Source organism: Cervus canadensis, chromosome 29 (genome assembly GCF_019320065.1).
Source record: "Cervus canadensis isolate Bull #8, Minnesota chromosome 29, ASM1932006v1, whole genome shotgun sequence".
Lineage (NCBI taxonomy): Eukaryota > Metazoa > Chordata > Mammalia > Artiodactyla > Cervidae > Cervus > Cervus canadensis.
This window is the reverse complement of record NC_057414.1, coordinates 14,343,053-14,367,023: the sequence shown is the minus strand read 5'-3', so window position 1 is coordinate 14,367,023 and position 23,971 is coordinate 14,343,053. Positions and strand designations below refer to the sequence as shown.

The 23,971-nt window shown below is 40.6% G+C and overlaps 1 protein-coding gene across 9 annotated transcripts in view; it reads right to left on the bottom strand.

Annotated features, from left to right (window-relative positions):
* FAT3 (FAT atypical cadherin 3) overlaps positions 1-23,971 on the bottom strand; it is a 761,607-nt gene that overhangs the window by 115,739 nt on the left and 621,897 nt on the right. For 8 of the 9 annotated variants that reach the window (XM_043451894.1, XM_043451899.1, XM_043451900.1 and 5 more), the window contains 2 exons: positions 9,088-9,363; positions 5,157-5,367 (listed from right to left, as the gene is read on the bottom strand). In XM_043451894.1, coding sequence (XP_043307829.1) covers positions 5,157-5,367; positions 9,088-9,363 — 487 coding nt within the window. The remainder of the gene's footprint in view (positions 1-5,156; positions 5,368-9,087; positions 9,364-23,971) is intronic. The other variant, XM_043451903.1, reaches the window with a different exon arrangement.

The window sequence follows — 23,971 nt, the reverse complement described above, 5'->3', positions numbered from 1 at the left end:
AATGCTCAGGACTTTCTTGTTCCCAGACTGGGCTGGTACATGCCAGTGACACTGGTAAAAAGGCATTCATTCTGCAACATCCTGCCACAATTCCATGTTCTATGCTGTAAGAAAGAAGGTCATAGGGATCACTTCCTAGGGTTAGAACAGTATCACATAATCATTTGCTTTAAGATTATCCCAAAGGTAAGTTTTGCTGCACGGAACTGGTATTGTTTCATATCACAAGGATCAACTTCATTCCGAGGGGGGAGGGGGTTTGCTGCTCAGGCATGGAGAATTCTTCTCAGTCATCATTTGCTTTGTAAGCTGTGAGGATTTTTTCCGAATCCCCTACACTCCAACACACACAAACACATGCACACATGGATGTAACAGTGGACATAAAAAGTGACAAGGCAGTTGTTTCAATCTGTAGCCATTCCATTTGCTAAATTTTTGAGAGGTTTCTGGTGAAGTACAAAACTGTTTGTCAGAAGCCGCCCTGAAACTTTGAGGCATGAACCTTAGGAGCTTGAGAGGCTGTCCCCCGCTGTGCACCCTGACATTGCGGGAGCGGAGGGCTCTGCCTCTGAAACAGGCGGGGTGTGACATCCGGGACTGTTGAGGGTGAGGAAAAGAGGAGGAGAGAGTGGGGAACACAAAGTGTGAAGAGTGCAAAGAAGGCGGCTCACAGGTCACGAACAGTGGGAAGTAGCATCCTTCACCACATGGCTTTTCCCTTCTCGTGGGGCTTTCCCTTAGTTCTCAAACAACACACATACTTCCGGGCCTCCATTCTTTTAAACAAGTTAAAAATCTCAGTTATTCAAATATATCTGAGTTTTTCTTACTTTTTGAAGTTCTATAGCATGGCAACATACAGAGAGTTTAAATGTCATTATCATTACGATAGGCTCCAGGACTGAGGGGGCAGGTAAGTACAGCGCTTGTTGAAATATGGAGCTTCCCTGGTGGCTCAGTGGTAAAGAATCTACCAGCCAATGTAGGAGACGTGGATTTGATCCCTGATTCAGGAAGATCCCCTGGAGTAGGATATGGCAACCCACTCCAGTCCTCCTGCCTGAGAAATCCCATGAACAGAGGAGCTGGGTGGGCTACAGTCTATGGGGTCACAAAAGAGTCAAAATACACAATAAATACAGCTATTTACATACTTCTTACTATATACTTGTTAATTAAACTTTTCCATGTCTGAAAATGAAAATGTCATGTTCCTATGAAGTCTATTTCTATGTTTGTTAATTTCTCGAGAGGGAGCAAATCTAACAGAGGTAAAGAATTTGATTATGACCCCAAATGTGGATATGCCATCTAAACATGACCATTTCATGATGACAACAAGAAGGTCAATGAGCTCGGGAACAAGCCTGCAAATTTTCAAAGGATGGTACTATGGAATCGAGTGTGACCCAATATTTGATTCACAGACCGTCACAAGACAGCAGGAATCATTTCACTTCAGCATCTCAGGGGAGGCAAATATAGAGATACCTGCCATGCAGGCCTGAATGATGAATGCTACATCCTCATTACAGGGCCCCACGTGGAGTTTTCAGGTGAGACCTTTCTTCCTTTATGTGAGACCTTTCTTCCTGCAGGCTCAGGACTTAACAGCAAGACACACATGGCAGGGACGAAAGAGGCCCAGCCAGCCTTTGACCCCGCGCAGCACTGCCCCACCCTGCGGTCCTGCGGTTGCGGATCTCCTTGATACCCACCCCAGGACGCTGTCCAGCGGCCACTGTCTCTCTCTCTTCAGGGCACTGTCCTGCTTACTTGGAATCCACTTCCTGCTTTCTCTCCTCTGCTCTACTTGAATCTTTGGAAGCTAATCTTTGCTTGTTTTCATGGAATCTATGCCAATGCAGGAGATGTGGGTTCTATCTCTGGATTGGGGAGATCCCCTAGACAAGGAAACAGCAACCCACACCATTATTCCTCCTAGTTTCCTGGCCCATGGCCAGAGGAACCTGGTGGGTGACATCCATGGGGTTTCAAAGAGTCAGACACGATTTAGTGACTCAGCAATAACAACGGCATGGCTTCTTATAGACTTTCGGCAACGGGGCAAAAGCTGTGCTGACGTTACTTACCATTATGAATCTGGTACACAGCACAGTGCCTGGCACAAAAAAGGAGCTTAGTAAATATATGTTGAATGGTTGAGAGAGGTAGATCCAAAAAAGTTTAACTCTCCGTCTGTATCCATCTTGGAGTCTAATACGCTCCCTCCCATCGTAACTTAGCTCTTTCCTAGTCCTGGTCTCTCCTGTACTGCCTTCTCTCCAAGCCACCCGTGAAGCACTGCTGGCCCCAAAAGTCAACCCTGAACTAAATATAAGACCTGAAGTTCTGCACTTGATTCTACCTCAGTCCTTTGGGTAAAAACAAAAAGCTTTAGGGACTTCCTTGGAGATCCTGTGGCTGGGACTTCAAGCTCCCAAGGAAGGGGCCCAGGTTTGATTCCTGGCCGGGGAACTAGATCCCACGTGCCACAACGAAAGATCCCTCAGGATACAACCGAGGCCTGGTGCAGCCAAATTTATTAATTAATTAAAAACAAAAAAGCTTCCGTAGTTACTTCAGGCCAGGCAGGGGCTAGGAAATGTATTGCTGTTGTTTAGTCGCTCAGTCGTGTCCAGCTCTTTGTGACCCACGGACTGTAGCCCACCAGGCTCCTTGTCCATAGCATCTTCCAGGCAAGAATACTGCAGTGGGCTGCCATTTCCTTCTCCAGAAGATCTTTCTGACCCAGGCATGGAAACTGAGTCTCCGTGTCTCTTGCATTGGTAGGCAGATTCTTTATCATTGAGCCACCAGGGAAGCCTTAAATATGGACCACCAGTAAACAGAGTGACTCTTGCTGGTTGAGGTTTGTGAGAGCATTTAAATGAGTTGAGTTGGGCGTGACTTAGCGACTAAACAACAACAACACTTTACACCAAACTCTTGTTATTTGCTTCAAAGTCCTGAACTAGCTGGGATCTGCCTGTCTCCTACCATGATCTGCAAAGAACCTTGGCTTAACCAGAACCAGTCCAGGTCAAGCATAGGTCTGTCTGTCCTGTAATTCTCATTAGTTTTTTACACATCTAATCAAAGTTTATTCTTTGAGATATGAAGCATGCCTTGGGGTTTCTGGAAATTCAAGTGTTCTGTATAAAAGAAATTTTAAGGGGAAAAAAAAAACTTTTCTCCCTAGCTTTATTTGAGGAAATGACTGAATTCTTTCTCCATGTTTAGCACCGGGCTACAGTCTTTGGAAGCTGAAAGATAAACAACGCAGAACTTTCAGCTGGATGGTAAATTACCCTTAAATTACTCTTTGAGAACCCCCAAATTGGTTTTGAAATTGTCTGGTTATCTGAGAGGAGAAGTAGCAACCCTACTGACAAATATAAAAAACAAGTAGACACACGGACAAATGCTTAGAAGATGTTAAGAAAAGTAGAAATAAAACCATATACCTAAATGATGACAATGACATAAAAGAAGGTATATGCATAAATAAATGAGGAGAAAAGAAAAAACACACATGATTAGGGAAGAACTATAGAATGAATATAAAGAGTTATTGAATTGCCTCGCTTCCAGTGGCAGTATTTAAACAATTATTTTTTAAAGTTTCCCTGTATTATTTGTGAAACTAAAGGAACAAGGACTCAATAACAAAATAATTAAAATGGCCTGTGATAAACAAGAAATGCAAAATAGCATTTTAAAAAAAGTACTATCAGGCTTGGCCTTCCCAGGTGGCACCAGTGGTAAAGAACCCACTTGCCCATGCAGGAGACAGAGGAGACACCGGCTTGATCCCTGGGTCAGGAAGATCCCCTGGAGGAGGACACGGCTCCCCACTCCAGTGTTCTTGCCTGGAGAATCCCAAGGGCAGAGGAAACTGGTGGGCTACAGTCCACAGGGGCACAGAGTTGGACACGACTGAAGCGATTTAGCACACATCTACACACACACACACTGTCAGGCTTTAGGCTGAAAGGAAACTCTATGGAAAATTGGAAAAGAAATGGACAAACTCTCTTGGGGCACCTGGCTGTTATGAACCCATGTCTTTTCTTGTTTTTTCTTTCTTTTTTTTTGGTATAGAGTTTACACAGACTCATGTAAAATGTCAGTGTCTAATACAGGAAATAGTTTTATATTGTCATTCAATAGAGGGGCTATTTTTACAGAAGGTTGTTGGCTTTTTTTCCTAAAAGTTTTTAGTCCAAAGTTATCATTCTAGCATTCATATTTTAATTCAACCAGTCTCAAAAATGCTCCTTATTTAAATCAAGAGAAAGAAGCCTTTCCAGCGCTAGCATGAAAGGAGACAGCATTTGGCGTTATGCACGACAGACATAATGTTGCAGAATATTTTGGAAATATGTGGCTTGAATGTTCAAAGAAGACAGAACAGGGAAGGGAAAATCGAGCAGAGAAGGATCTTTGTAATGTTTAGGCTTACAGTCTTCTCCTCACTTGGACATTTATCTCTTCTGTCATAAGTGTTTTCTAAGTGTCCATCTGCAGACCATCAGTAAACTAGGGTCTTGCCTTCTAGATATCAAAATTGAATTTTTAAAATACTCTCAAGTTTTAACAACACAAGAGCCTGTATTTATTTATCTGTCAGGTTAAGCAGGCTGTTGAGTCCTTACCCACTACTCTGCTACTCACATCACCTCCAATGAAGGGAGTTTGTGCGAACTAGGGTGTGAGGGGTGTAGGCATTTTTGAAGCCCACAGCCCAGCTACTGACAAGTAAACAATGATCTTTAAGATTCAGTTCACAGAACTGTCTGGCAGCCCTCCTATGATGGGAGGCTTCGGTTATTTCAGTCTGAGGCCACGGGCTTGTTGACCCATCAAAAAAAGCCACAGAGTTTATTATGCAGTCTTCTCTCTTCTCCATTCCAGAAAAATCTGAGATTGAACACAATAAAAGGAAACTCTTTCTTTGCTGTCAATGATGGAAGACATATTACTGAAATGCCAAGAACTTAATACACCATCACTGAGCAAATAGGGCAGTTTCTTGGCCAAAAAATCCATTTGGAGACATGCCAGTGGTAACTATGAGAATTTTACACGGTGATAAACACTACTGAGGGTCCAGTGCCATGCATGACGCTGCCGTCTGCACCAGCTCTCACCTGCTTCTATGGTATACATGAGTTCTGCATTTTCCCCTTTGTCTTTGTCCAGAGCCGTCACCTGCAGTACAGCTGATCCCAGAGCAGCCGATTCAAACACAGACGCTTCATACAGTGGGTTGGTAAAATAAGGGCTGTGATCGTTAGCATCTTCCACATTCACAATGACTCGGGCCAAGTTTCTTCGATAAGGAAACTCCTGATCTCTGACCTTGAGGCAAAATACAAGAAGCAATAGGACTAAAATCTTTAAGTTGCAAAGAATTCACATGGCTCTGCCTACAGTGAAATCAAAATGAAATCATGCACGGGAAGTGCCTGACCCATTCCCAGGCCGAGGAGCTTCTCAGTAACTGACAGTGCTTCTACCAAGTGGGGACGCTGATTGTGAACACGGTGAGCGCTGGGGCCACTTTGGATTGCTCAGCATTAGCTTGGCCTCTGGCCTGTGTCCAGTTCGTGCTTGTGGAACTGAAGCCCGACTATCACAAACACAGCACTTCCCTCTGGTCTCCCTCACCCAGCCCTCTGTAATTTGCCTGAACAGTTGCTAATGGAATGGTGGATGGAGGCTCTTCTAAAGGGGAAACTGAAATGTGGAAGTAATGAATGCAATGTAGGCACTGTCATTCATTCATTCATTCAACAAACTTTTATTATCATCTGTTATCTCTTAAGCCCCAGGATGGCCCCAGGTGTTTCAGCATTGATTAGATACAGTTCCCGCCCTCAGCAGTTGACTAGGGAATGCAAACAAGTAAGTAGTCAGATAAAAGGCAAAGAGATAAATGCCAAAATATGAGTAAGCAGTAAGAAGAATGTAGCCTAGCTTACAAAACCAAGTAGAAGTGGTATAATGCTGGGGGAGGTGGTGTGTGGCATGTATTTCAGGCAAGAGGAACCAACATAAATAAAGGTCCAGAGCTAAGAGAGAACCCTAACCACTGGGAAGATGAACCAAATCTTAATTTCTAAAATGTGACACTCGCACACTGCTACATGCCAAAGAACCTTGCCTGACTGCTTTCAAGTTTTCCCTGGTTTGCACATGGCAGAAGCTTAGTTCAGTTCCGTTCAGTCACTCAGTCATGTTCGACTCTTTGCGATCCCATGGACTGCAGGATGCCAGGCTTCCCTGTCCATCACCAACTCCCAGAGCTTAGTAAAACTCATGTCCATCGAGTCGGTGATGCCATCCAACCATCTCATCCTCTGTCATCCCCTTGTCCTCCAGACTTCAATCGTTCCCAGCATCAGGGCCTTTTCCAGCAAGTCAGTTCTTCGCATCAGGTAGCCAAAGTATTAGAGTTTCAGCTCCACCATCCGTCCTTCCAATGAATATTCAGGACTGATTTCCTTTAGGATGGACTGGTTGGATCTCCTTGCAGTCCAAGGGACTCTCAAGAGTCTTCTCCAGCACCACAGTTCAAAAGCATCAATTCTTCAGGGCTCAGCTTTCTTTATAGTCCAACTCTCACATCTGTACATGACTATTGGAAAAAACATAGCTTTGACTAGACGGACCTTTATTGGCAAAATAATGTCTCTGCTTTTTAATATGCTGTCTAGGTTGGTCATAGCTTTTCCTCCAAGGAGCAAGTGTCTTAATTTCATGGCTACAGTCACCATGCAGTCACCAAAATCATCTGCAGTGATTTTGGAGCCCAAGAAAATAAAGTCTCTCACTGTTTCCATTATTTCCCCATCTATTTGCCATGAAGTGATGGGACCAGATGCCATGGTCTTAGTTTTCTTAATGTTGAGTTTTAAGGCAGCTTTTTCACTCTCCTCTTCCACTTTCATCAAGAGGCTCTTTAGTTCTTCTTCACTTTCTGCCATAAGGGTGGTGCCATCTGCATATCTGAGGTTATTGATATTTTTCCCGGCAATCTTGATTCCAGCTTGTGCTGCATCCAGGCCAGCTTTTTGCATGATGTACTCTGCATATAAGTTAAATTAGCAGAGTGACAATATAAAGCCTTGATGTACTCCTTTCCCAATTTTGAACCAGTCGTTTTTTCCATGTCCAGTTCTAACTGCTGCTTCTTGACCTGCATACAGACTTCTCAGGAGGCAGGTCAGGTGGTCTGGTATTCCCATCTCTTTAAGAATTTTCCACAGTTTGTTGTGATCCACACAGTCAAACAAGTCTCCTTTGGCGTAGTCAATAAAGCAAAAGTAGATGTTTTTCTGGAACTCTCTTGCTTTTTTGATAGTCCAACAGATGTTGAGCTTGTGAGATGAGAGCAATTGTGTGGTAGTTTGACATTCCTTGGCATTGCCTTTCTTTGGGATTGGAATGAAAACTGACCTTTTCCAGTCCTGTGGCAGAAGCTTGCAACTAATCAATTCTATAACACATGATTTTGCTATAATTGTATGTAGCATTAATCCAATGTGTGCTTTTTTTCTTGTTCAGGTGTAGATCCCCTAACTTCAGAGAGGTTTGAAGAAATTGGAAAATCTACCGAGAAAGGCCCTACCCCTTACCCTCCCTTTAGATATAAGGGGAAGGGGTTTTCAAAAATAGTATCTGAAAGGAGTTCAGCAAAATGACTAAAAGGGCTTAGCTTGGAGAAAGGCAGCATAAAGGAGTTGCTTGCTCTAAACAGTTACATAAATGATAAATGATACAGGGTGAGCACACTGAACTCTGAGTTATTTAAGGAAAGAATGAACAGACATGGCTTGAAGAATGGTAAGAATGGTGTTAGTCACTGGGAGGGGATTTCTGTTCCTGAAGAGATACATGTAAATGCTAGCCAATGAGCATGCTAAGCTCCCTGTCTATAGACCAGCCTGCCCCACCTAAGGACCAAGCTGGACTCTGTATTTTGGGATTATTGAAATCTAGATCTTTTCCATTCGAATGTCCAAGGGTGCAAGGACTTTGTCTCTTTTATATCCTCAGTGCCTAGAACAGAACATAGTACACAGTGGGTGCTGGAGAAATATCTGTTCAATGAATGCACGAATGAGCAGCCAGAGGAATGCATCTCATGAACCCGAGTCCCTCCTCCATTCCCCGCACTCTCAGCTGGCAGCCACAGCCAGCGCCACGGCATCCAGCTTTCCTCTTGCCCAGAGAGGTTTCCAGACTTGGAAAGAAGGAGCAGCACTTACTGGAACATTACTTCAGCTGTTTCAGAATTGACAGCATCTTAGTGCATCTTAGAGTCAACCTACAGAAACTAAGTCTCTGCCCTCCTACCCAGTCTTAAGGAACTCAGGGGTCTCTGACAGGTAGTAGCTGTGAAATTGCCCAGGGGGCTCTTGGGTAGTTAAAGGGACAGGTTTTAGGTCATAAACAAGTGTGTTTTCTTACTAATCTTTACTTCTCATTTATGCAAACTCGTCGAAACTTTGCTTTAAAATGAAAGTGACTTCTACATAATTTGGAGACCGTATGAACCCAAATTTAGACTTATTTCTACAGGCTTTGGTGAGTTCTGAGATCACTTTTGTGAGCCAGTATTTATCGCTAGGTCCAATGCCAGTGCAATAAGTAATAAATCAGTCCTCTAAATGCTTCTAAGGACTAAGGACTGTACAGGTCAAACAAATGATTACCCCTGTGATTATCTTCTCAAGGAACTTTTAAACTTTTCCACCAAATCTTCTGGACGCAAACCAATACCACAGCCTCGGAGATTTATGGAAACACAGCCTGTTCCTTCCCTCTCAAGTCAGGCTGTCATGAGCCTTTACTGTACAGTTCCTCTAATAGTTCAGTTTGGCAAAAATAGGGAGTCACTACCTAACAATAGTAATTCCTCGCTGAAGTGAAAAGGCAAGAATGAAGGCAACCCTGCTGTGAAAAGATCACATTCACCACTACTTACAAAAGTCAAGGGCCCTGCCCGCCTGGCGGCAAAGGCGTGTGCTTAAGCAGGTGCTTCCGCTAGGAGGGCATTAAGCAGTCTGGTCCTACCATTACGTGCAGGATGTGCTTGTCCTGTGCCTCATGGTCCAGCCTCTCGGCCGTGTAGAGGACTCCAGAGCTGGGATCTATGCGGAACTTCCTCATGCTGACCGAGTCGATGCTGCTGTGGACACTGTAGCTCAGCTTGTGCTTCTCATCCCTGTCTGTGGCTTCAATCTGCAGGATTTCGGTATCTGGAAGCACATCCTCGGAAATGGTCACATCGTAATTTGGCTGAGAGAATTCTGGGCCGTTATCATTATTATCCAGCACTTTGATAAATACCTACAGTTAAAAGAAGACAAGAGTGATGACCGATGCCAATTTACTCACTGATAGTAAAAGAGGCCCCCTCCCTCTCTCTTCCCTCTGTGTCCTTGGATCCCAGCTTCAAACAGCTGTTTTAATAAGTAGGGAGATTCTTATGAAAGCGTGCTGTCATTAGAGATTGACAATAAACCAGCATTTCACATTAACAGGAATATAAACTGTGAGGATCAATATTCTCACTATTAACTGAACAGATGAGATGACCCCAGGAGGATGATCATTCCGGAAGATTATCTGGGGCGCAATGTAGGACATCCCAAGGTGACCTCAGTTTGTTACGCTTTCATCATCGCACATTCTGGTTATGTGCTGTTACTGCTCTAGAGTGGAGTTGACGTGGAGGCAACGACAAGATAAGCAACAAGGAAGAGGCTAAGGAAAAAGAGGAGAGCGCAGAGGTGGTTCTCCTTCAGAGAGGTGTCTACCGGGGAGCACGGTGCTAATGCCAATGGCAGCTAGAGCACAAAGGTCCCAAGTTGTTTCTCTTTAGGAAGCATTTTGTTTCCAAACTCTTCAGGAGAATTTTATAAAAGTCATGGCTGGATGAACCCTTTATTCATCACTCAGCTTTGGCAATGATCAGTTCATGACTAATCTTGCTTTATCTTTACACCTGTTCATTCCCATCTGCTCCCTTGTATTATTTTGAAGCACATCCTAGCCATCATGTAATTTCAGTGTACATCTCTAAAAGACAAGGAGTCAAAGTAAACACACACATATCACACATACTCACACACACTCACAATACCACTACTGCATCTAAACAGAGAAAACAACAATTCCTTAGTGTCTTTAAATATTCATTCGGTGTTCATACTTCTGTAATCGTTTTTAATGAGGTACATATGCTTGTGTACTTGTGAACGTATATTTTCATAGTTCCTTTTAACCATGATGTGCAAATAAGGCACACGCACTGTACCTGATTAATGTCTCCTGCAGGCATCTCTTAATCTGTAGCTTCTCCCCCCACTTCTCCCTTGCAGTTTTCATGTTGCTGTTGTTGTTAATCAAAAAGCTGAGCTGCTTCTTCTTTTGTTCCCATAGTCTGAATTTTGCATATTGTATCCCTATAGTTTTGTTTTACATGTTCCTCTGTCCCCTGTATTTCTTATATTGGCAGTTTTATGCAGAAGACTTAATAAAATTCCCATTCAATTTCCTTCTTCCTTTTCTTTTTTTGTTGACAAAATTGTGTATTTCTGTCTGGAGATACATAATATCTGGTTCTCTATCTTATTCTGTGATATAGGCCGCTGATGATCATGACACATTAAAGTGCAAAACAGCACCATTTTAATTCTATGATTTCTTCCTCAATTATTAGCTAGAATAGTTCTAAAAAGAAACTTCTCTTTAATTATTTGGTTACTCTGAAGTACACTTCATGTAAAGGCTTTCTCAGTGGCTCAGCAGTAAGGAATCTGCCTGCAATGCAGGAGGTGGGGGTTTGATCCCTGGGTCGGGAAGATCCACTGGAGGAGGGCAGGACAACCCACTCCAGCATTCTTGCTTGGAGAATCCCATGGACAGAAGAGGCTGGTGGGCTACAGTCCGTGGGGTCGCACAGAGTTAGGACATGACAGAAGTGACTTAGCATGCACACATGTATACACACTTCATGTAGAAAAGGCCCATATTTACTGATGTACACATGGCCGTTCCTTGGCCTTCTCACGTGGGCTCTTGTGATGTTCTGACACAACCCAGGCAGAATTTGGTGGTTTTCTTGCTTTCCAGTAACTGCTACTGGTAACCTTTTCAGTCATCTTATACATATCCTTGCTCCATTCTTGATTTATCTATAACTTCAAGAAGTGTTGGTTTCTTTTTAGTTAGAAGTGACATTTAGAAACCATGATCCGGTACTAGGAATGCTTATTGCTGTCAGCTTTGGTATTTTTTAGCAGAATCAGAAAAGCATTTTTAATAATTATATCATGAGTTCATATTGATACTACCAATTCAAAACTAAGTTGTTAACGACTCTGTCCATCAGGGGACTGGCACAGTCCTGGGCCCATTCCCCCCATCCCCGCCCCCTGCCATGTGGCCAACTACACTGGGAGCCGACCGTGTCCACAGTGGGCCGTTGGCCACTGCATGTGGCAGGGCCTGGCAGCTAACAGGGGTGACAGCCAGCCTGCCCCCCAGCACATCTGCAGTAGTTGACTGCGCAACAAAAGAGCCCAGGCAACCCACACAGGAGGCATCACTGGAACATACAGCCCTTGTAACAAGAGGCTAGTATGCTGCTGGGCTGCAAAGGCCGTCTCCTGCACAATGCTACTTTTCCAAGATCGAGAAACATAACTGAACTACCTAATACATAAAACAAATATAGGAAATAAGGTACAATGAGGAGATGGAGAATATGCCCTAAATGAAAGAACAAGACCAAACCCCAGAAGAATTAAGCAAAGAGATGAGCAATCTTCCACCATCGAGTTTAAGATGATGATCATAAAGAAGTTTAATGAGCTTGGGGGGGAAAACAATGGATGAGCAGAGTGAGAAGTTTAACAAAGATTTAGAAAATATAAAGAAGAACGAAACAGAGATGAGGAATACAGTAACTGAAGGAAAAAATACTCCAGAAGGAATCTACAGTAGATTAGGTGATGTGGAGAAAAGGATCAGGGAACAAGAAGATAGAGCAGTGGAAATTCCAAGCTGAACAGAAAAAACAAACAAACAAAAAAAAGAATTAAAAAAAAAAAAAGAATAATTTAAGAGACCCCTGGGGCAACATAAAACACACTAATAAACACATTAAAGGTCCCAGAAAGAGAAGAGAGAGAAAAAGGGAGAAGATAGTATATTTGAAGATATACTAGCTGAAAACTTTTCTAACTTGGGAAGGGAAACAGACATCCATGTACAGGAAGCACAGAGAGTCCACAGCAAGACATATTATAATTAAAATACAAAAATTAAATATAAAGAGGGAACCTTAAAAGCAGCAAGAGAGAAGCAACTAGTTACAAACAAGAAGACTCTAATAACACTATCAGCTGAGTTTTCAGCAGAAAATTTGCAGGCCAGGAGTAAATGGCATGATATATTCAAGTGCTGAAGTGGAGAAAAAAAAATCTACCACCGAAAATAATCTATCTGGTGAGGTATCATTCAGAATTGAAGGAAACTTTTAAAAGATAATCATAAGCTAAAGGAGTTCATCACCACTAAGACAACTTTACAAGAAATGTTGAAAGGATTTCTTTAAGTGGAAATGAAAAGGCCACAAATAGAAAATTTTTTTAAAAAGCTATGACTGGAACAACCTCACTGGAAAAGGCACAATATAGGAAAGGTAGTGGATCAAAACACTTATAACGCTCAGTAGGAAGGTGAAAAGACAAAAGTAATAAATCATCTTTATCTACAATAAGTAGATAAATAATATATAAAATAAAAAGATGTACAATGTGTTGCCAAAAATGTGGGAGTAAAAGAGTAAAAAATGAAGCCTGTTAAAATGCATTCAAGCTTAAGAAATAATGAACTTAAAATCAATACCCATACATAGAGATGTTATATATAAATCTCATGGTAACCACAAATCAAAAGCCTAAAATAAACACACACACACAAATAATAATAAAGAGAAAAGAATCCAAATAAACACTAAAGATAGTCATCAAATCACAAGAGAAGATTGCAAGGGAAGAAAAGGAATAAAGGAGAACTACAAAACAATCAGAAAACAATGAACAAAATGACAGTAAGTACCTGTTTATCAATAATTAAATGAAAATAGACTAGACACTCCTACAAAAGACATAGAGTGACGGGATGGATAAAATAAGACAAGACCTACAGACAGGCTGCTTACAAGAGACTCATTTCATATCTAGAAATACATAAACACTGAAAGTGACAGAATGGAGAAAGGTACACCATGCAAATGGAAATCAAAAGAAAGCTGGAGTAGCAGGACTTAGACAAAATAAACTTTAAAACAAAGACTGCAACAAGACACCAAGAAAGACATTACCTAATGTTAAGGGAATAAATCCAACAAAAGGATAATAAATGCAAAGAGGCATTTATCCAACATGATTTCACTATCACTCAGTCGCTAAATTGTGACTGACTCTTTTGTAACCCCATGGACTATAGTCCCTCTATCCACGGGATTTCCCAGCAAGAATATTGGAGTGGGTTGCCATTTCCTTCTCCGGGGAATCTTCTCAATCCAGGGACTGAATCCACATCTCCTAAATTTTCAGGTGGATTTTCACCACTGCGTCACCAGGGAGGCCAATTAAGCACATAAATACACATAGCAAATGTTAACAAACATGATGGGAGAGAATAGCAGGGGACTCTAACACTCCACCTAAATCAATGCATAGATCATCCAGACAGAAAACCAGTAAGGAAACACTGACCTTAAACGACACATTAAACAGATGAACTTAATTGATATTATATATATAATATATATCAATCTCTCTCTCTATATATACATACATATATATATATCTAGGACATTCCATTCAAAAGCAGCAGAATACACATTCTTTTCATGTGCACATGCACATGGAATATTCTCCAGGAGAGATCACATGCTAGGCTAGAAAATAAGTCTCAGCAAGTTTAAGAACACTGAAACAATATCAAGCATCCTTTACAACCACTACAACATGATACTAGAAATCAACCACAACAACAACAACAAACTGCAAAAAAACACAAATATGTGGAGTTGAAGCAGTATGCTACTAAACAACCAATGGTCCCTGAAGAAATCACAAGAAGAAATAAAAAAAATGCCTGGAGACAAATGAAAATGGAAATACAATGATCTAGCATCTATGGGACACAGCCAAAGCAATTCTAAGAGGGAAGTATATAATGATACAAGTCTACCTCAAGAAACAAGAAAAACTTTTGGCCAGACTCATCAAGAAAATAAGGGAGAGGCCCCAAATAAATAAAATTAAAAATGAAAGGGATGTTACAACTCATGACACAGAAATACAAAGGATCACAAGAGATTATTATGACAAATTTTATGTCAGTAAAATGGACAACCTAGAGGTAATACATAAATTCCTAGAAACTTATAATCTTCTAAGACTGTATCAGGAAGATAGAAAATATGAACAGATCAGTTATCAGCACTGAAACTGAATCAGGAATAAAAAAAAAGCTGCCAACAAACAAAAGTGTGGGGCCAGATGGCATCACAGAACTCTACAATACATTTCAAGAGTCAGTATCTATGCTTCTCAAAATATTCCAAAAAATTGAAAAGGAAGGAATGCGACTGAATTCATTCAATGAGGCTGGCAGAACCAGACAAAGACACCCCTCAAAAAGAAAATTACAGGCCAATATTACTGGTGAACAAGGATGCAAAAATCTTCAATAAAATATGAGCAAAATGAATTCAACAATAAATTAAAAAGATCATATACCATGATCAAGTTAGATTTATCCCAGGAATGGAAGGATAGGTGGTTCAATAACCACAAATCAGTCAGTGTGATCCACCACATTAACAAATTGAAGAATAAAAATCGTATGATCATCTCAGTAGATGCAGAAAAGGCTTCTGACAAAATTAAACATAAATTTATTACAATAAAGGTCAACAAAGTGAGTACAGAGGGAACACATCTCAACAAAATAAAGACTATGTTGGACAAACCTACAGACAATATCATAATAAATGGTGAAAACATGAAAGCATTTCCTCTAAGATGAGGAGCAAGGCAAGGATGCCCACTCTTGCCACTTTCAAAATTGGAAAATCCTTTTACATCTTAGAAATCCTAGCCACAGAAATCAGACAAGAAATTAAATATGTCAAATTGGAAAAGAAGTATAAGTGTCACTGTTTACACGTGATATGATACTAAATTCAGTAAAGTTTCAGGATACAAAATTAATGTAAATAAACCTGCATTTCTATAAACAGTGAACTATCAGAAAAAGAATGTAAGAAAACAATCCAATTTACAATTGTATCAAAAAGAATAAAATGCTTAGGAATAAATCTAACTAAGGAGGTAAAATGAACTGAACTGAACTGAACTGAAGGAGGTAAAAGACCTGTACTCAGAAAATTACAAGACCCTGAAAAAGGAAGTTGAAGATGACACAAAAAGATGGAAAAACAAATCATCTTCTTGAATTGAAAGAATTAATACTGTCAAAATGACCATGTTACCCAAGGCAATCTACAAATTCAAATGCAATCCCTATTTAAAGGGCACTTTTCACAGAACTAAAACAAATATTTCTAAAATTTGTACAAAACAATTAGCCAAAACAATCTTGAGAAGAAAGAATAAAGCTGCAGGCATCGTATTCTCTGGCTTCAAACTATTCTACAAAGCTACACTAATCAATGAGGTGTGGTACCTCATCCAAACAGAGACAGAGAGATCAATGGAACAAAACAGAGAACCCAGAAATAAACCTATGCTTATACAGTCGATTAATCTATGACAAAGGAGGCAAGACTTTAATTGGGGAAGGTGAACCTCTTCAATAAATAGTGCTGGCAATACTGGACAGCTATATGCAAAACAAATTGAATTATTGATACTTTCTTATACCATATAAAAAATAAACTCAGAAGGATTAAAGATTTAAATGTAAGGCCTGAAAGCATAAAACTCTTAGAAGAAAACATAGGCAAAATACACTTTGACACTGGGCTTAGCAGTATATTTTTTGCATATGTCTCTTTAGGCTGTGGGAATGAAAGCCAAAAAAAAAATCTAAACAAAAAGAAACTGGACTGCATCAAACTGAAAAACATTTGTGTAGCAATGGAAACTATCAACAAAACAAAAAGACAGCCTACTGAATGGGAGAAGATATTTGCAAATGCTATATCTGATAAGGGGTTGATAAGCAAAATGTACAAAGAACTCATACAACTCAACATCAAAAACCCAATCTGATTAAAACATAAGCAGAGGACCTAAATAGACATGCTTCCAAAGAGAGGACACACAGCTGGTTAACAGACACCTGAAAAGGTGCTCAACATCACCAATGGTCAGGAAAGCGCAAATAAACCACAATGAGGTATCACCTCACACCTGTCAGAATGACTTATCAAAAAGACCACAAATAACAAATATTGGTGAGGAGGCTGAGAAAATGAAACCCTCATGCACTATTAGTAGGAATGTAAATTGGTGCAGCTGCTATGGAAAACAGTATGCAGGTTCCTAAAAAAAAAAATGAAAAAACAGAACTGCTATATGATCCAACAATTCCACTTCTGGGTATTTTTCTGAGGAAAACAAGAACACTAATTTTAAAAGACATGCTCTCTTATGCTCATTTCAGCATCATTTACTATAGCCAAGATATGGAAGCAACCATATACATATATATATATACACAGATACAGATTGTTTTAACGGAATACTACTCAGCTATAAAAAATAATGAAATCTGGCCCTTTGTGACAATGTGGATAGCTGTAAAGAATATTATGCTAAATGAAATAACTCAGAGAAAGACAAATACTATATAACTTCATTTATATGTGAAATCTGAAAAACAAACATAACAAAAAGAAAAAACGAACATAACAAATATAAACACACCACAAAACAAAAACAAAAACAAAAACAACTGTAACAAAACAGCAACAGACTCATAGAAACAGAGAATAAATTGGTGGTTGCCAGAGAGGACAGAAGTGAGGATTTAAGTGAAATTAGTTAAAGGGATTAAGAGGTACAAACTTCCAGTAACAAAATAAATCACAAGGGTGTAGTGTGATGTAATGCAAAGGGAATAGAGTTGACAATATTATAGCAACTTTTCATGGGGACAAGTTGGAAGTAGACTTACTGTGGCAATCATTTTGTAATGTATAAAAATACTGAGATACTATGCTGTATACCTGAAGTTAATGCAATATTGCAAGTCAATTATACTGCAATAAAAAAGCAAAAACAATATCAAGGTGCCCATCAAGGTTTTTACATAATCTCATTCCTTTTACATGTGTATCTTCTTTCTCCCATGATGACATTTCTCATGCAAAATGACATCATCATACTTATTCATCTGTCTGAATATTCACTTGTCTGAAATAATGTGCCACAAAGTCTCTGAATAACACCAATATTGTTATTATAATTACAATTATGGTCATTCAGATTGATCTAATATTCTTTTGCAGTTCTTTTTGTCCTTTAGATTTATTCCACTAGGGATATATGGTCAAATTAGTAGGTGTAAAGTCATATAGAAGAGTTTACCCTGGGCATACATGCTTCCAACTGGATACACATATAAATTTGTTTGCTTCCATTTACTTTCAAATTTTTGACTTGCTTTTTTAACATTTAACTTCATTTTATATTATATGTAAAATTACCAGTGTTAAATTTACAGAAAAGTTATGGTCAAGCTTAGCTTTGTTATTTTTCCTTTTCTTGTATTCCCTTCTCCTACAAGCAACCATTTTTTCCAGTAATGTTCTATTTTATCCATCTACTTTTGGAGAAGGAAATGGCAACCCACTCCAATATTCTTGCCTGTGAATCCCATGGATGGAGGCGCCTGGTGGGCCATAAACATATTGTATACACTTCCCCTGAACAAGCTATTTTACCTAACATTTTATCAGTAGTTCTCAACCAAGGAGGGCTTCGTCTCCCAGAGTCACTTCACAATGTCTGGAGAGGTTTTCGGTTGTCACAATCTGGGGGTAGTTCTCCTAGAACCTGATGGGTAGAGGGCAGGGAAGCTGCTCAACATTCCCTAACGCGCAGGCGGGCGCTGAGGCCGGAGGCAGATGGGCCCCTCAGCACCAGGGTGAAGGGATTGGAGGTGGCTCCCTGTGGAAACAGCAATAGCAGGAAGGTGGAGAGAGGAGGCTGGGTCCCGCCCAGACAGAAAACAATGGCCCACATATCTCTCATTCTGTCAGGAAACCTCCCCAGCTACACAAGTGCAGACCAGCTCCTTGGAGGTCCAAGGGGCATGATGCTAACTTATGCCAAGCTAGCCTCTTCGGTGGAGCCCACCTTGGCTAAGAGATGCGTAGGAGGACCTGAGACATAGCAGATATGGACTCTGAACCAGGCAAGTCAGAATGACTGGCCAGGGGAAACCTGGAAGAAGTGCCCCATTGAGTCACCTAAACTGTCACGAGGGCATGACTCTCTGAGTGCGCCCACATGTCGGTCCACATGTACTGTACACTTTTCCCTCCTAATAAGTACTTGTTCACCACTTTCTTTGTGGGAATTCTTTTTCTGCAAAGCCAGAGGGTGAGGGCCTTGTTACTGACCCTTGGTCTGGTGGCTAGGATGCAGCGCTCTGACTGCAGCCCGACCTCATCTCTGGCAGGGGACCGAAGCCCTGCCTCAAGCTGCTGCAGGCTGAGGCCACCTGATGTCAGCTGCTCGCAACAAAGAGCCATCTGACTCAAAAGGTCAACAGTGTCGCTGCTTCATATCATGAAGACCATGCCACAACGGTGCAGAAATAATCCTCCAAGGGTAGATGTATTATAATTAATCCAACCAGCCCTCTACTGATGTTCATTTAAGATGTTTACTGTTTTTGCTCTTAGAATGAGCATGCAACAAAGAGCCTTGTGCCTGTGTATTTTCATAGTTTTGCTAACATATATTTGTGTCCCTAAAATTGGGATTGCTAACTCAAAGGAGAAATGCTTATGATTTTATGAAACACCTCCTATATTTCTGTGCCCATAAGTTTGATCACTTGGCATTTCTATGGTTATATACAAGAATGACGGCCCTCTCACAGCCTCACCAACAGAGCATGCTGTAAAATTTTTGGCCAATCTAATAGATGAGAAATGGCAGCTCAGTGTTATTTAGAATTTTCCTTTCTCTTATTACCAGTGAGGTTGAGGGTCTTTTCATATGTTTAAGAACCGTTTGCTCCACCGCCTCAGAGAAAGGCCAGAGCCACAGCAGCACTTTCCCACCTCAGATCTCCCATCCCGAGCTAAGGGGACATCCCTGATGGTGCCCCTGGGGGAGGGCCTGGATGAGGGGGGCAGAGGTTTTCATTCCTGGCTTGCAGGACCCTACACCCAGCCAGATGGCCTCCCCCGACTCTTCTAGTGCCCTGTCCACAAGACCCCAACCTACGCTTAGGAGCACACATGCACTTCTTTTCCTGTTAAAACTATCAGCTCATTCTTCTATGGGTTAGGTAGTCCTTGTTTCTGTTTATTTTGGAAGCATGCTATAAATTTCCAATGTTGTCAACTTTGTCATTTATTTTTATTTTGTTCATGGAAACCTTTTTCTTTTTGTCATGCAAAAGTTTTTGTTTTATTTTCATGTAGTTGAATACGTCAGTCTTTTCCCTGATTGTTTCTGGATGTTAAATCATAGTTTTACATTCCCAGGTTCTGGTGATCACATATTTCTCAGAAATAGAATTTAAATGTTTCTTTTTCTTACATTTTAATCTCTAATCCATTTGGAATTTCTCCTAGCATATTATGTGAGGAATGAGGCCAGTTTTATTTTTTTTCCACATGGCTCTCCATTTATTTCAATGATAATTTCTAGAAGACTACTACTTCCCCACAGATTTGAGTAGCCACTTTTACTCTGTACTAAATTTACATACGCAAATAGTATATTTCTGGCTTTTCTATTTTGTTCCATTGGTTTATCTGTCTTCTTGCATCAACATCAAAATGTTTTAATTATACAGCCTTCATAGTATTTTTTTTTCCATCCAGTTTCTGGAGACATAACTGACATAAAGCACTGTGTAAGTTTAAGATGTACAGCATAATGATTCCACTTCATGTAAATCATGCAGTGATTATCAGAATGAGTTTAGTGAACATCTACCATCTCATATAGATAGAAAGCTAAAGAAATAGGAAATACATTCTTCACTGTGATATGAACTCAGGCTTTATTCTCAACAAACTTCATGTATAACATATAGAAGTATTAATTATATTTGTTGTGTTGAACATTACCTCCCCAGTACTTATTTATCTTATAATTGGAAGCTTGTACCTTTTTCTTAGACTTCCCAGGTGGCTCAGTGGCAAAGAATTCTGCCTGCCAATGCAGGAGCCGCAGGAGACGTGGGTTTGATCCTCGGGTCAGGAAGATCCCCTGGAGGAGGAAATGGCAACCCACTCCAGTATTCTTGCCTGGAGAATCCCATGGACAGAGGAGCCTGGTGGGCTACAGGCCACAGGGTTGCAAAGAGCTGGACACAACTGAGCGACTGAGCACACACACAGGACAAGAAGAGACCTTTTTTTGTACCTTCATCCAGTTCCCCCTCTTCCTACCACCTGCCTCTGGTAGCCACGGCTATGACCTGTTTTTCTATGAATGTGTTTGTTTGTTTTTGAAGTATAATTGACCTATGGGGGTCCCCAGTGGCTTAGCAGCAAAGAATCCATCTGCAATTCAGGAACCACGGGAGACCTGGGTTCGATCCCTGGGTGGAGAAGATCCCCTGGAGGAGGGCACGGCAACCCACTCCAGTATTCTTGCCTGGAGAAACCCATGGACAGAGGAGCCTGGCGGGCTGCAGTCCCTGGGGTCACAACAACTGGAATGACTTAGCGTGCAAAACTGACCTACAGCACTATGCTACTTCCTGGTGTGTAAATAGTGATAATATTTTCTTTATATACATTTAAATTATTTGGAAAAGCTAAGCCCTCTCGAAGGTTTGTTTGTTTTTTTTGTTTTTTTTTTTTAGGATTTTCCTGGCTATTGTTGCTTACTATTCTTCTAAATTAATTTATAATCAACTTATTGCACCTGACAAACCAATAGCATTTTAAATTTAGAGTATGTTAAAAGTACAGGATAATTAAGGGAGAACTAATTTCTTAATGATAGAGTCTTTCTATCCAAGAATATAGCTTGTCCTTTTTCCTTTGTTCAAATCTACTATTTTTTCAGTAGTGTTTTAGTTTTCCACAAATAGGCTTTGGACACTTTTAAACTTTATATATATATGTGCTAAGCTAAATGGGTTCTTTTTCATTACACATTTTCCCTGTTTTTTTTTTTTTTTTTGGTGGGGGGGAGGTTAACTATGTATGTAGGCTATTAGAGTTTGTTAAATTTATAACTTGTTACTTTACTACTTTTCTTGTCTTTTAAAGTAGCTCCATTCACTCCTTGGAACTTTTCAGATATATAATTACAGTGTATACAAATAGAGATCAGCTTACCTTTGTCTTTACAATTCTTATCATACAAATTGCTTTATCTTAGCTAACTGCATTGGTGGATACTTACAGCATACTGTTAAAACAGTAGTGAAAACAGTGATATTCTTGTCTTATCCCTAATAAGAAAGCCTTTAGTTGGTTCTCCATTAAATAATAGGCAGGCTTTTGGCTGTAGTCTTTACTTACTTTTAGAAACAAATTTAGTCAGATCATGGTTGTTCTTAGACATACCTGTACTATACATCACTTTGGTGGATCGTTTTTGAGAGAGAGGAAAAGGGTGGTACCATGACTTACGTGCCAGGATGACTTGCCATGGGGTGAGCTTGACATGCAAACAATCTTTGCTTCTAGTCTATGGTAGAAAAATTTCAGAGAAGTGTGATGGAGGAATTTTGGGCATTGTTTTATCTCCACTGTATTTGGAAAGCCATACTCAATTCTTTGAATGCCATTTATTTCCTTTAAAAAGTTCCAGTTAACTTAGCCAAGATGCTACAATATTTGTGTTCACAGAAGCTGTTACATTAATGGGATAAAAGAGCCTTTCTGGCCAGCAAGCCTGCCCTGACCTTCCTGAAGTTTCAAAGCTGACGTGCTCTTGAAAAGCTTGCCTCTTTCTGCTTGCTTTGTCCTGAGCCTAATCTACAGTCAGAACAAGTGTTTCTCTGTAAAAGACTTCCTTTTCCTCATTTGCTTTTTATTTCCCACAGTTGGGGCCATTTGTGAGCTCCTAAACAACCAAACAAAGCAAAGTAACTTTCAAAAAGATGTTGTGTTCAAAATGGTAATTGAAAGGCCTACAGAAGCACAGTGCGCTCCGAGCAGGAGGGACCCCAAGTGTGGGAAGTCTCTTCCGCGATGGTTTCAGTGCTGCCCAGCACACACACTCCGGGTTCTGCAGGCTCATCCGAGCTAAGCCTGGGGAGATGCCGAGCCTCACTTTACAAAGACTCGTGGCATGAAGTGTCCACGGGGTGAGCCGAAGGGTAAGGCCTCTGTCTTTTATTAGAACCAATTAAATCCTGAATTACTGAATATTCTGCCTCTGTTTGCATTCAGAACAACATCTAAAACACTCCATAGTTGTAATTTCAAGGATGATGCCTCTTGTATCCCTTCCAAGCTTGCAAGACCTGTTTTTGAACGCATTAAGAAGAAAAATCACATCAGCATGTGCTTGTTTTCCAGTTTATCAACTTATATCATATTCATTTCTTCAACTTTACTATCTTTAGCTTATCAACGTGACAAATGAGAATCAGAGATGTTAAGCAATTTGTCCAAGTCCTAACGGCAAGGCCACACTCAAACCTAGGTCTCCTGGAGCCAAATTCTGCAGCATTCCATTAGAGCATTTCCATGTGCGCTTAAACTGTTGTTGTTTAGTTGCTTAGTCATGTCTGACTCTTTTACGACCTCATGGACTGTAGCCCGCCAGGCTTCTCTCTCCATGGGATCTTGCAGGCAAGAATACTGAAATGAGTTGCCATTCCACCCACCAGGGGATCTTCCTGACCCAGGGATCGAACCCCTGTTTCCTGCATTAACAGGCAGATTCTACCTCTGAGCCACCAGGAAAGCCCACACCGAAATTATATACACATTAATTATAAATGCACAAACATGATGTTCCATTATACAAAAATCCTGATTTACAAAACGGCTAACTGACATGACCATTCTCATCTCAGGAACATTAATCTTGAGATTATTCTGAACAGAAAGTGTCCTGTTGCCTTTACAATTGGAATCCGTTTTCAAGAATTGATTTGCTCATAAGTTGTCAGGCATGGATCCATTATATACAGTGAGATTTTATCATTATTTTAACATAAAGTCTCACAGTAGAGTTGGCTTGCTGCCTTATTTCATGTATTTAATTGCACTTATTCCAGCATTGTCCTAACCTAAATATACAAGGAAGCTTTGTGCCCCTGCCCTTTTCATCTTCTAAGAAGGTAATGATGTTAAAGGAAACAAAAAATATACCCAAAGAGAGCATCCCTCGATCCAGGGCATCATGGCGCAGCATTAGTTGTCATTTTTGTTGTTTAATTGCTCAGTTGTCTATGGCTCTTTTGTAACCCCATGAACTGTAGCCCACCAGTTCTCTGTCCATGGGATTTCCCAGGCAAGAGTACTGGAGCAGGTTGCCATTTCTTTTTGGGGATCTTCCTGACCCAGGGATCAAACCAGAGACCCCAGGACTGGCAGGCAGATTCTTTACAACTGAGCTATCAGGGAAGCCTTGAAGCAGCATTAACAAAAGTGATCTGTTTCTATCCTCCACCCCCTTTTAAGCTGGTGCAAGTTGGAGGAAAAGGCTAAGACAAAGTTTGAATCTTGAAGGTGAAAAGTGAAAGT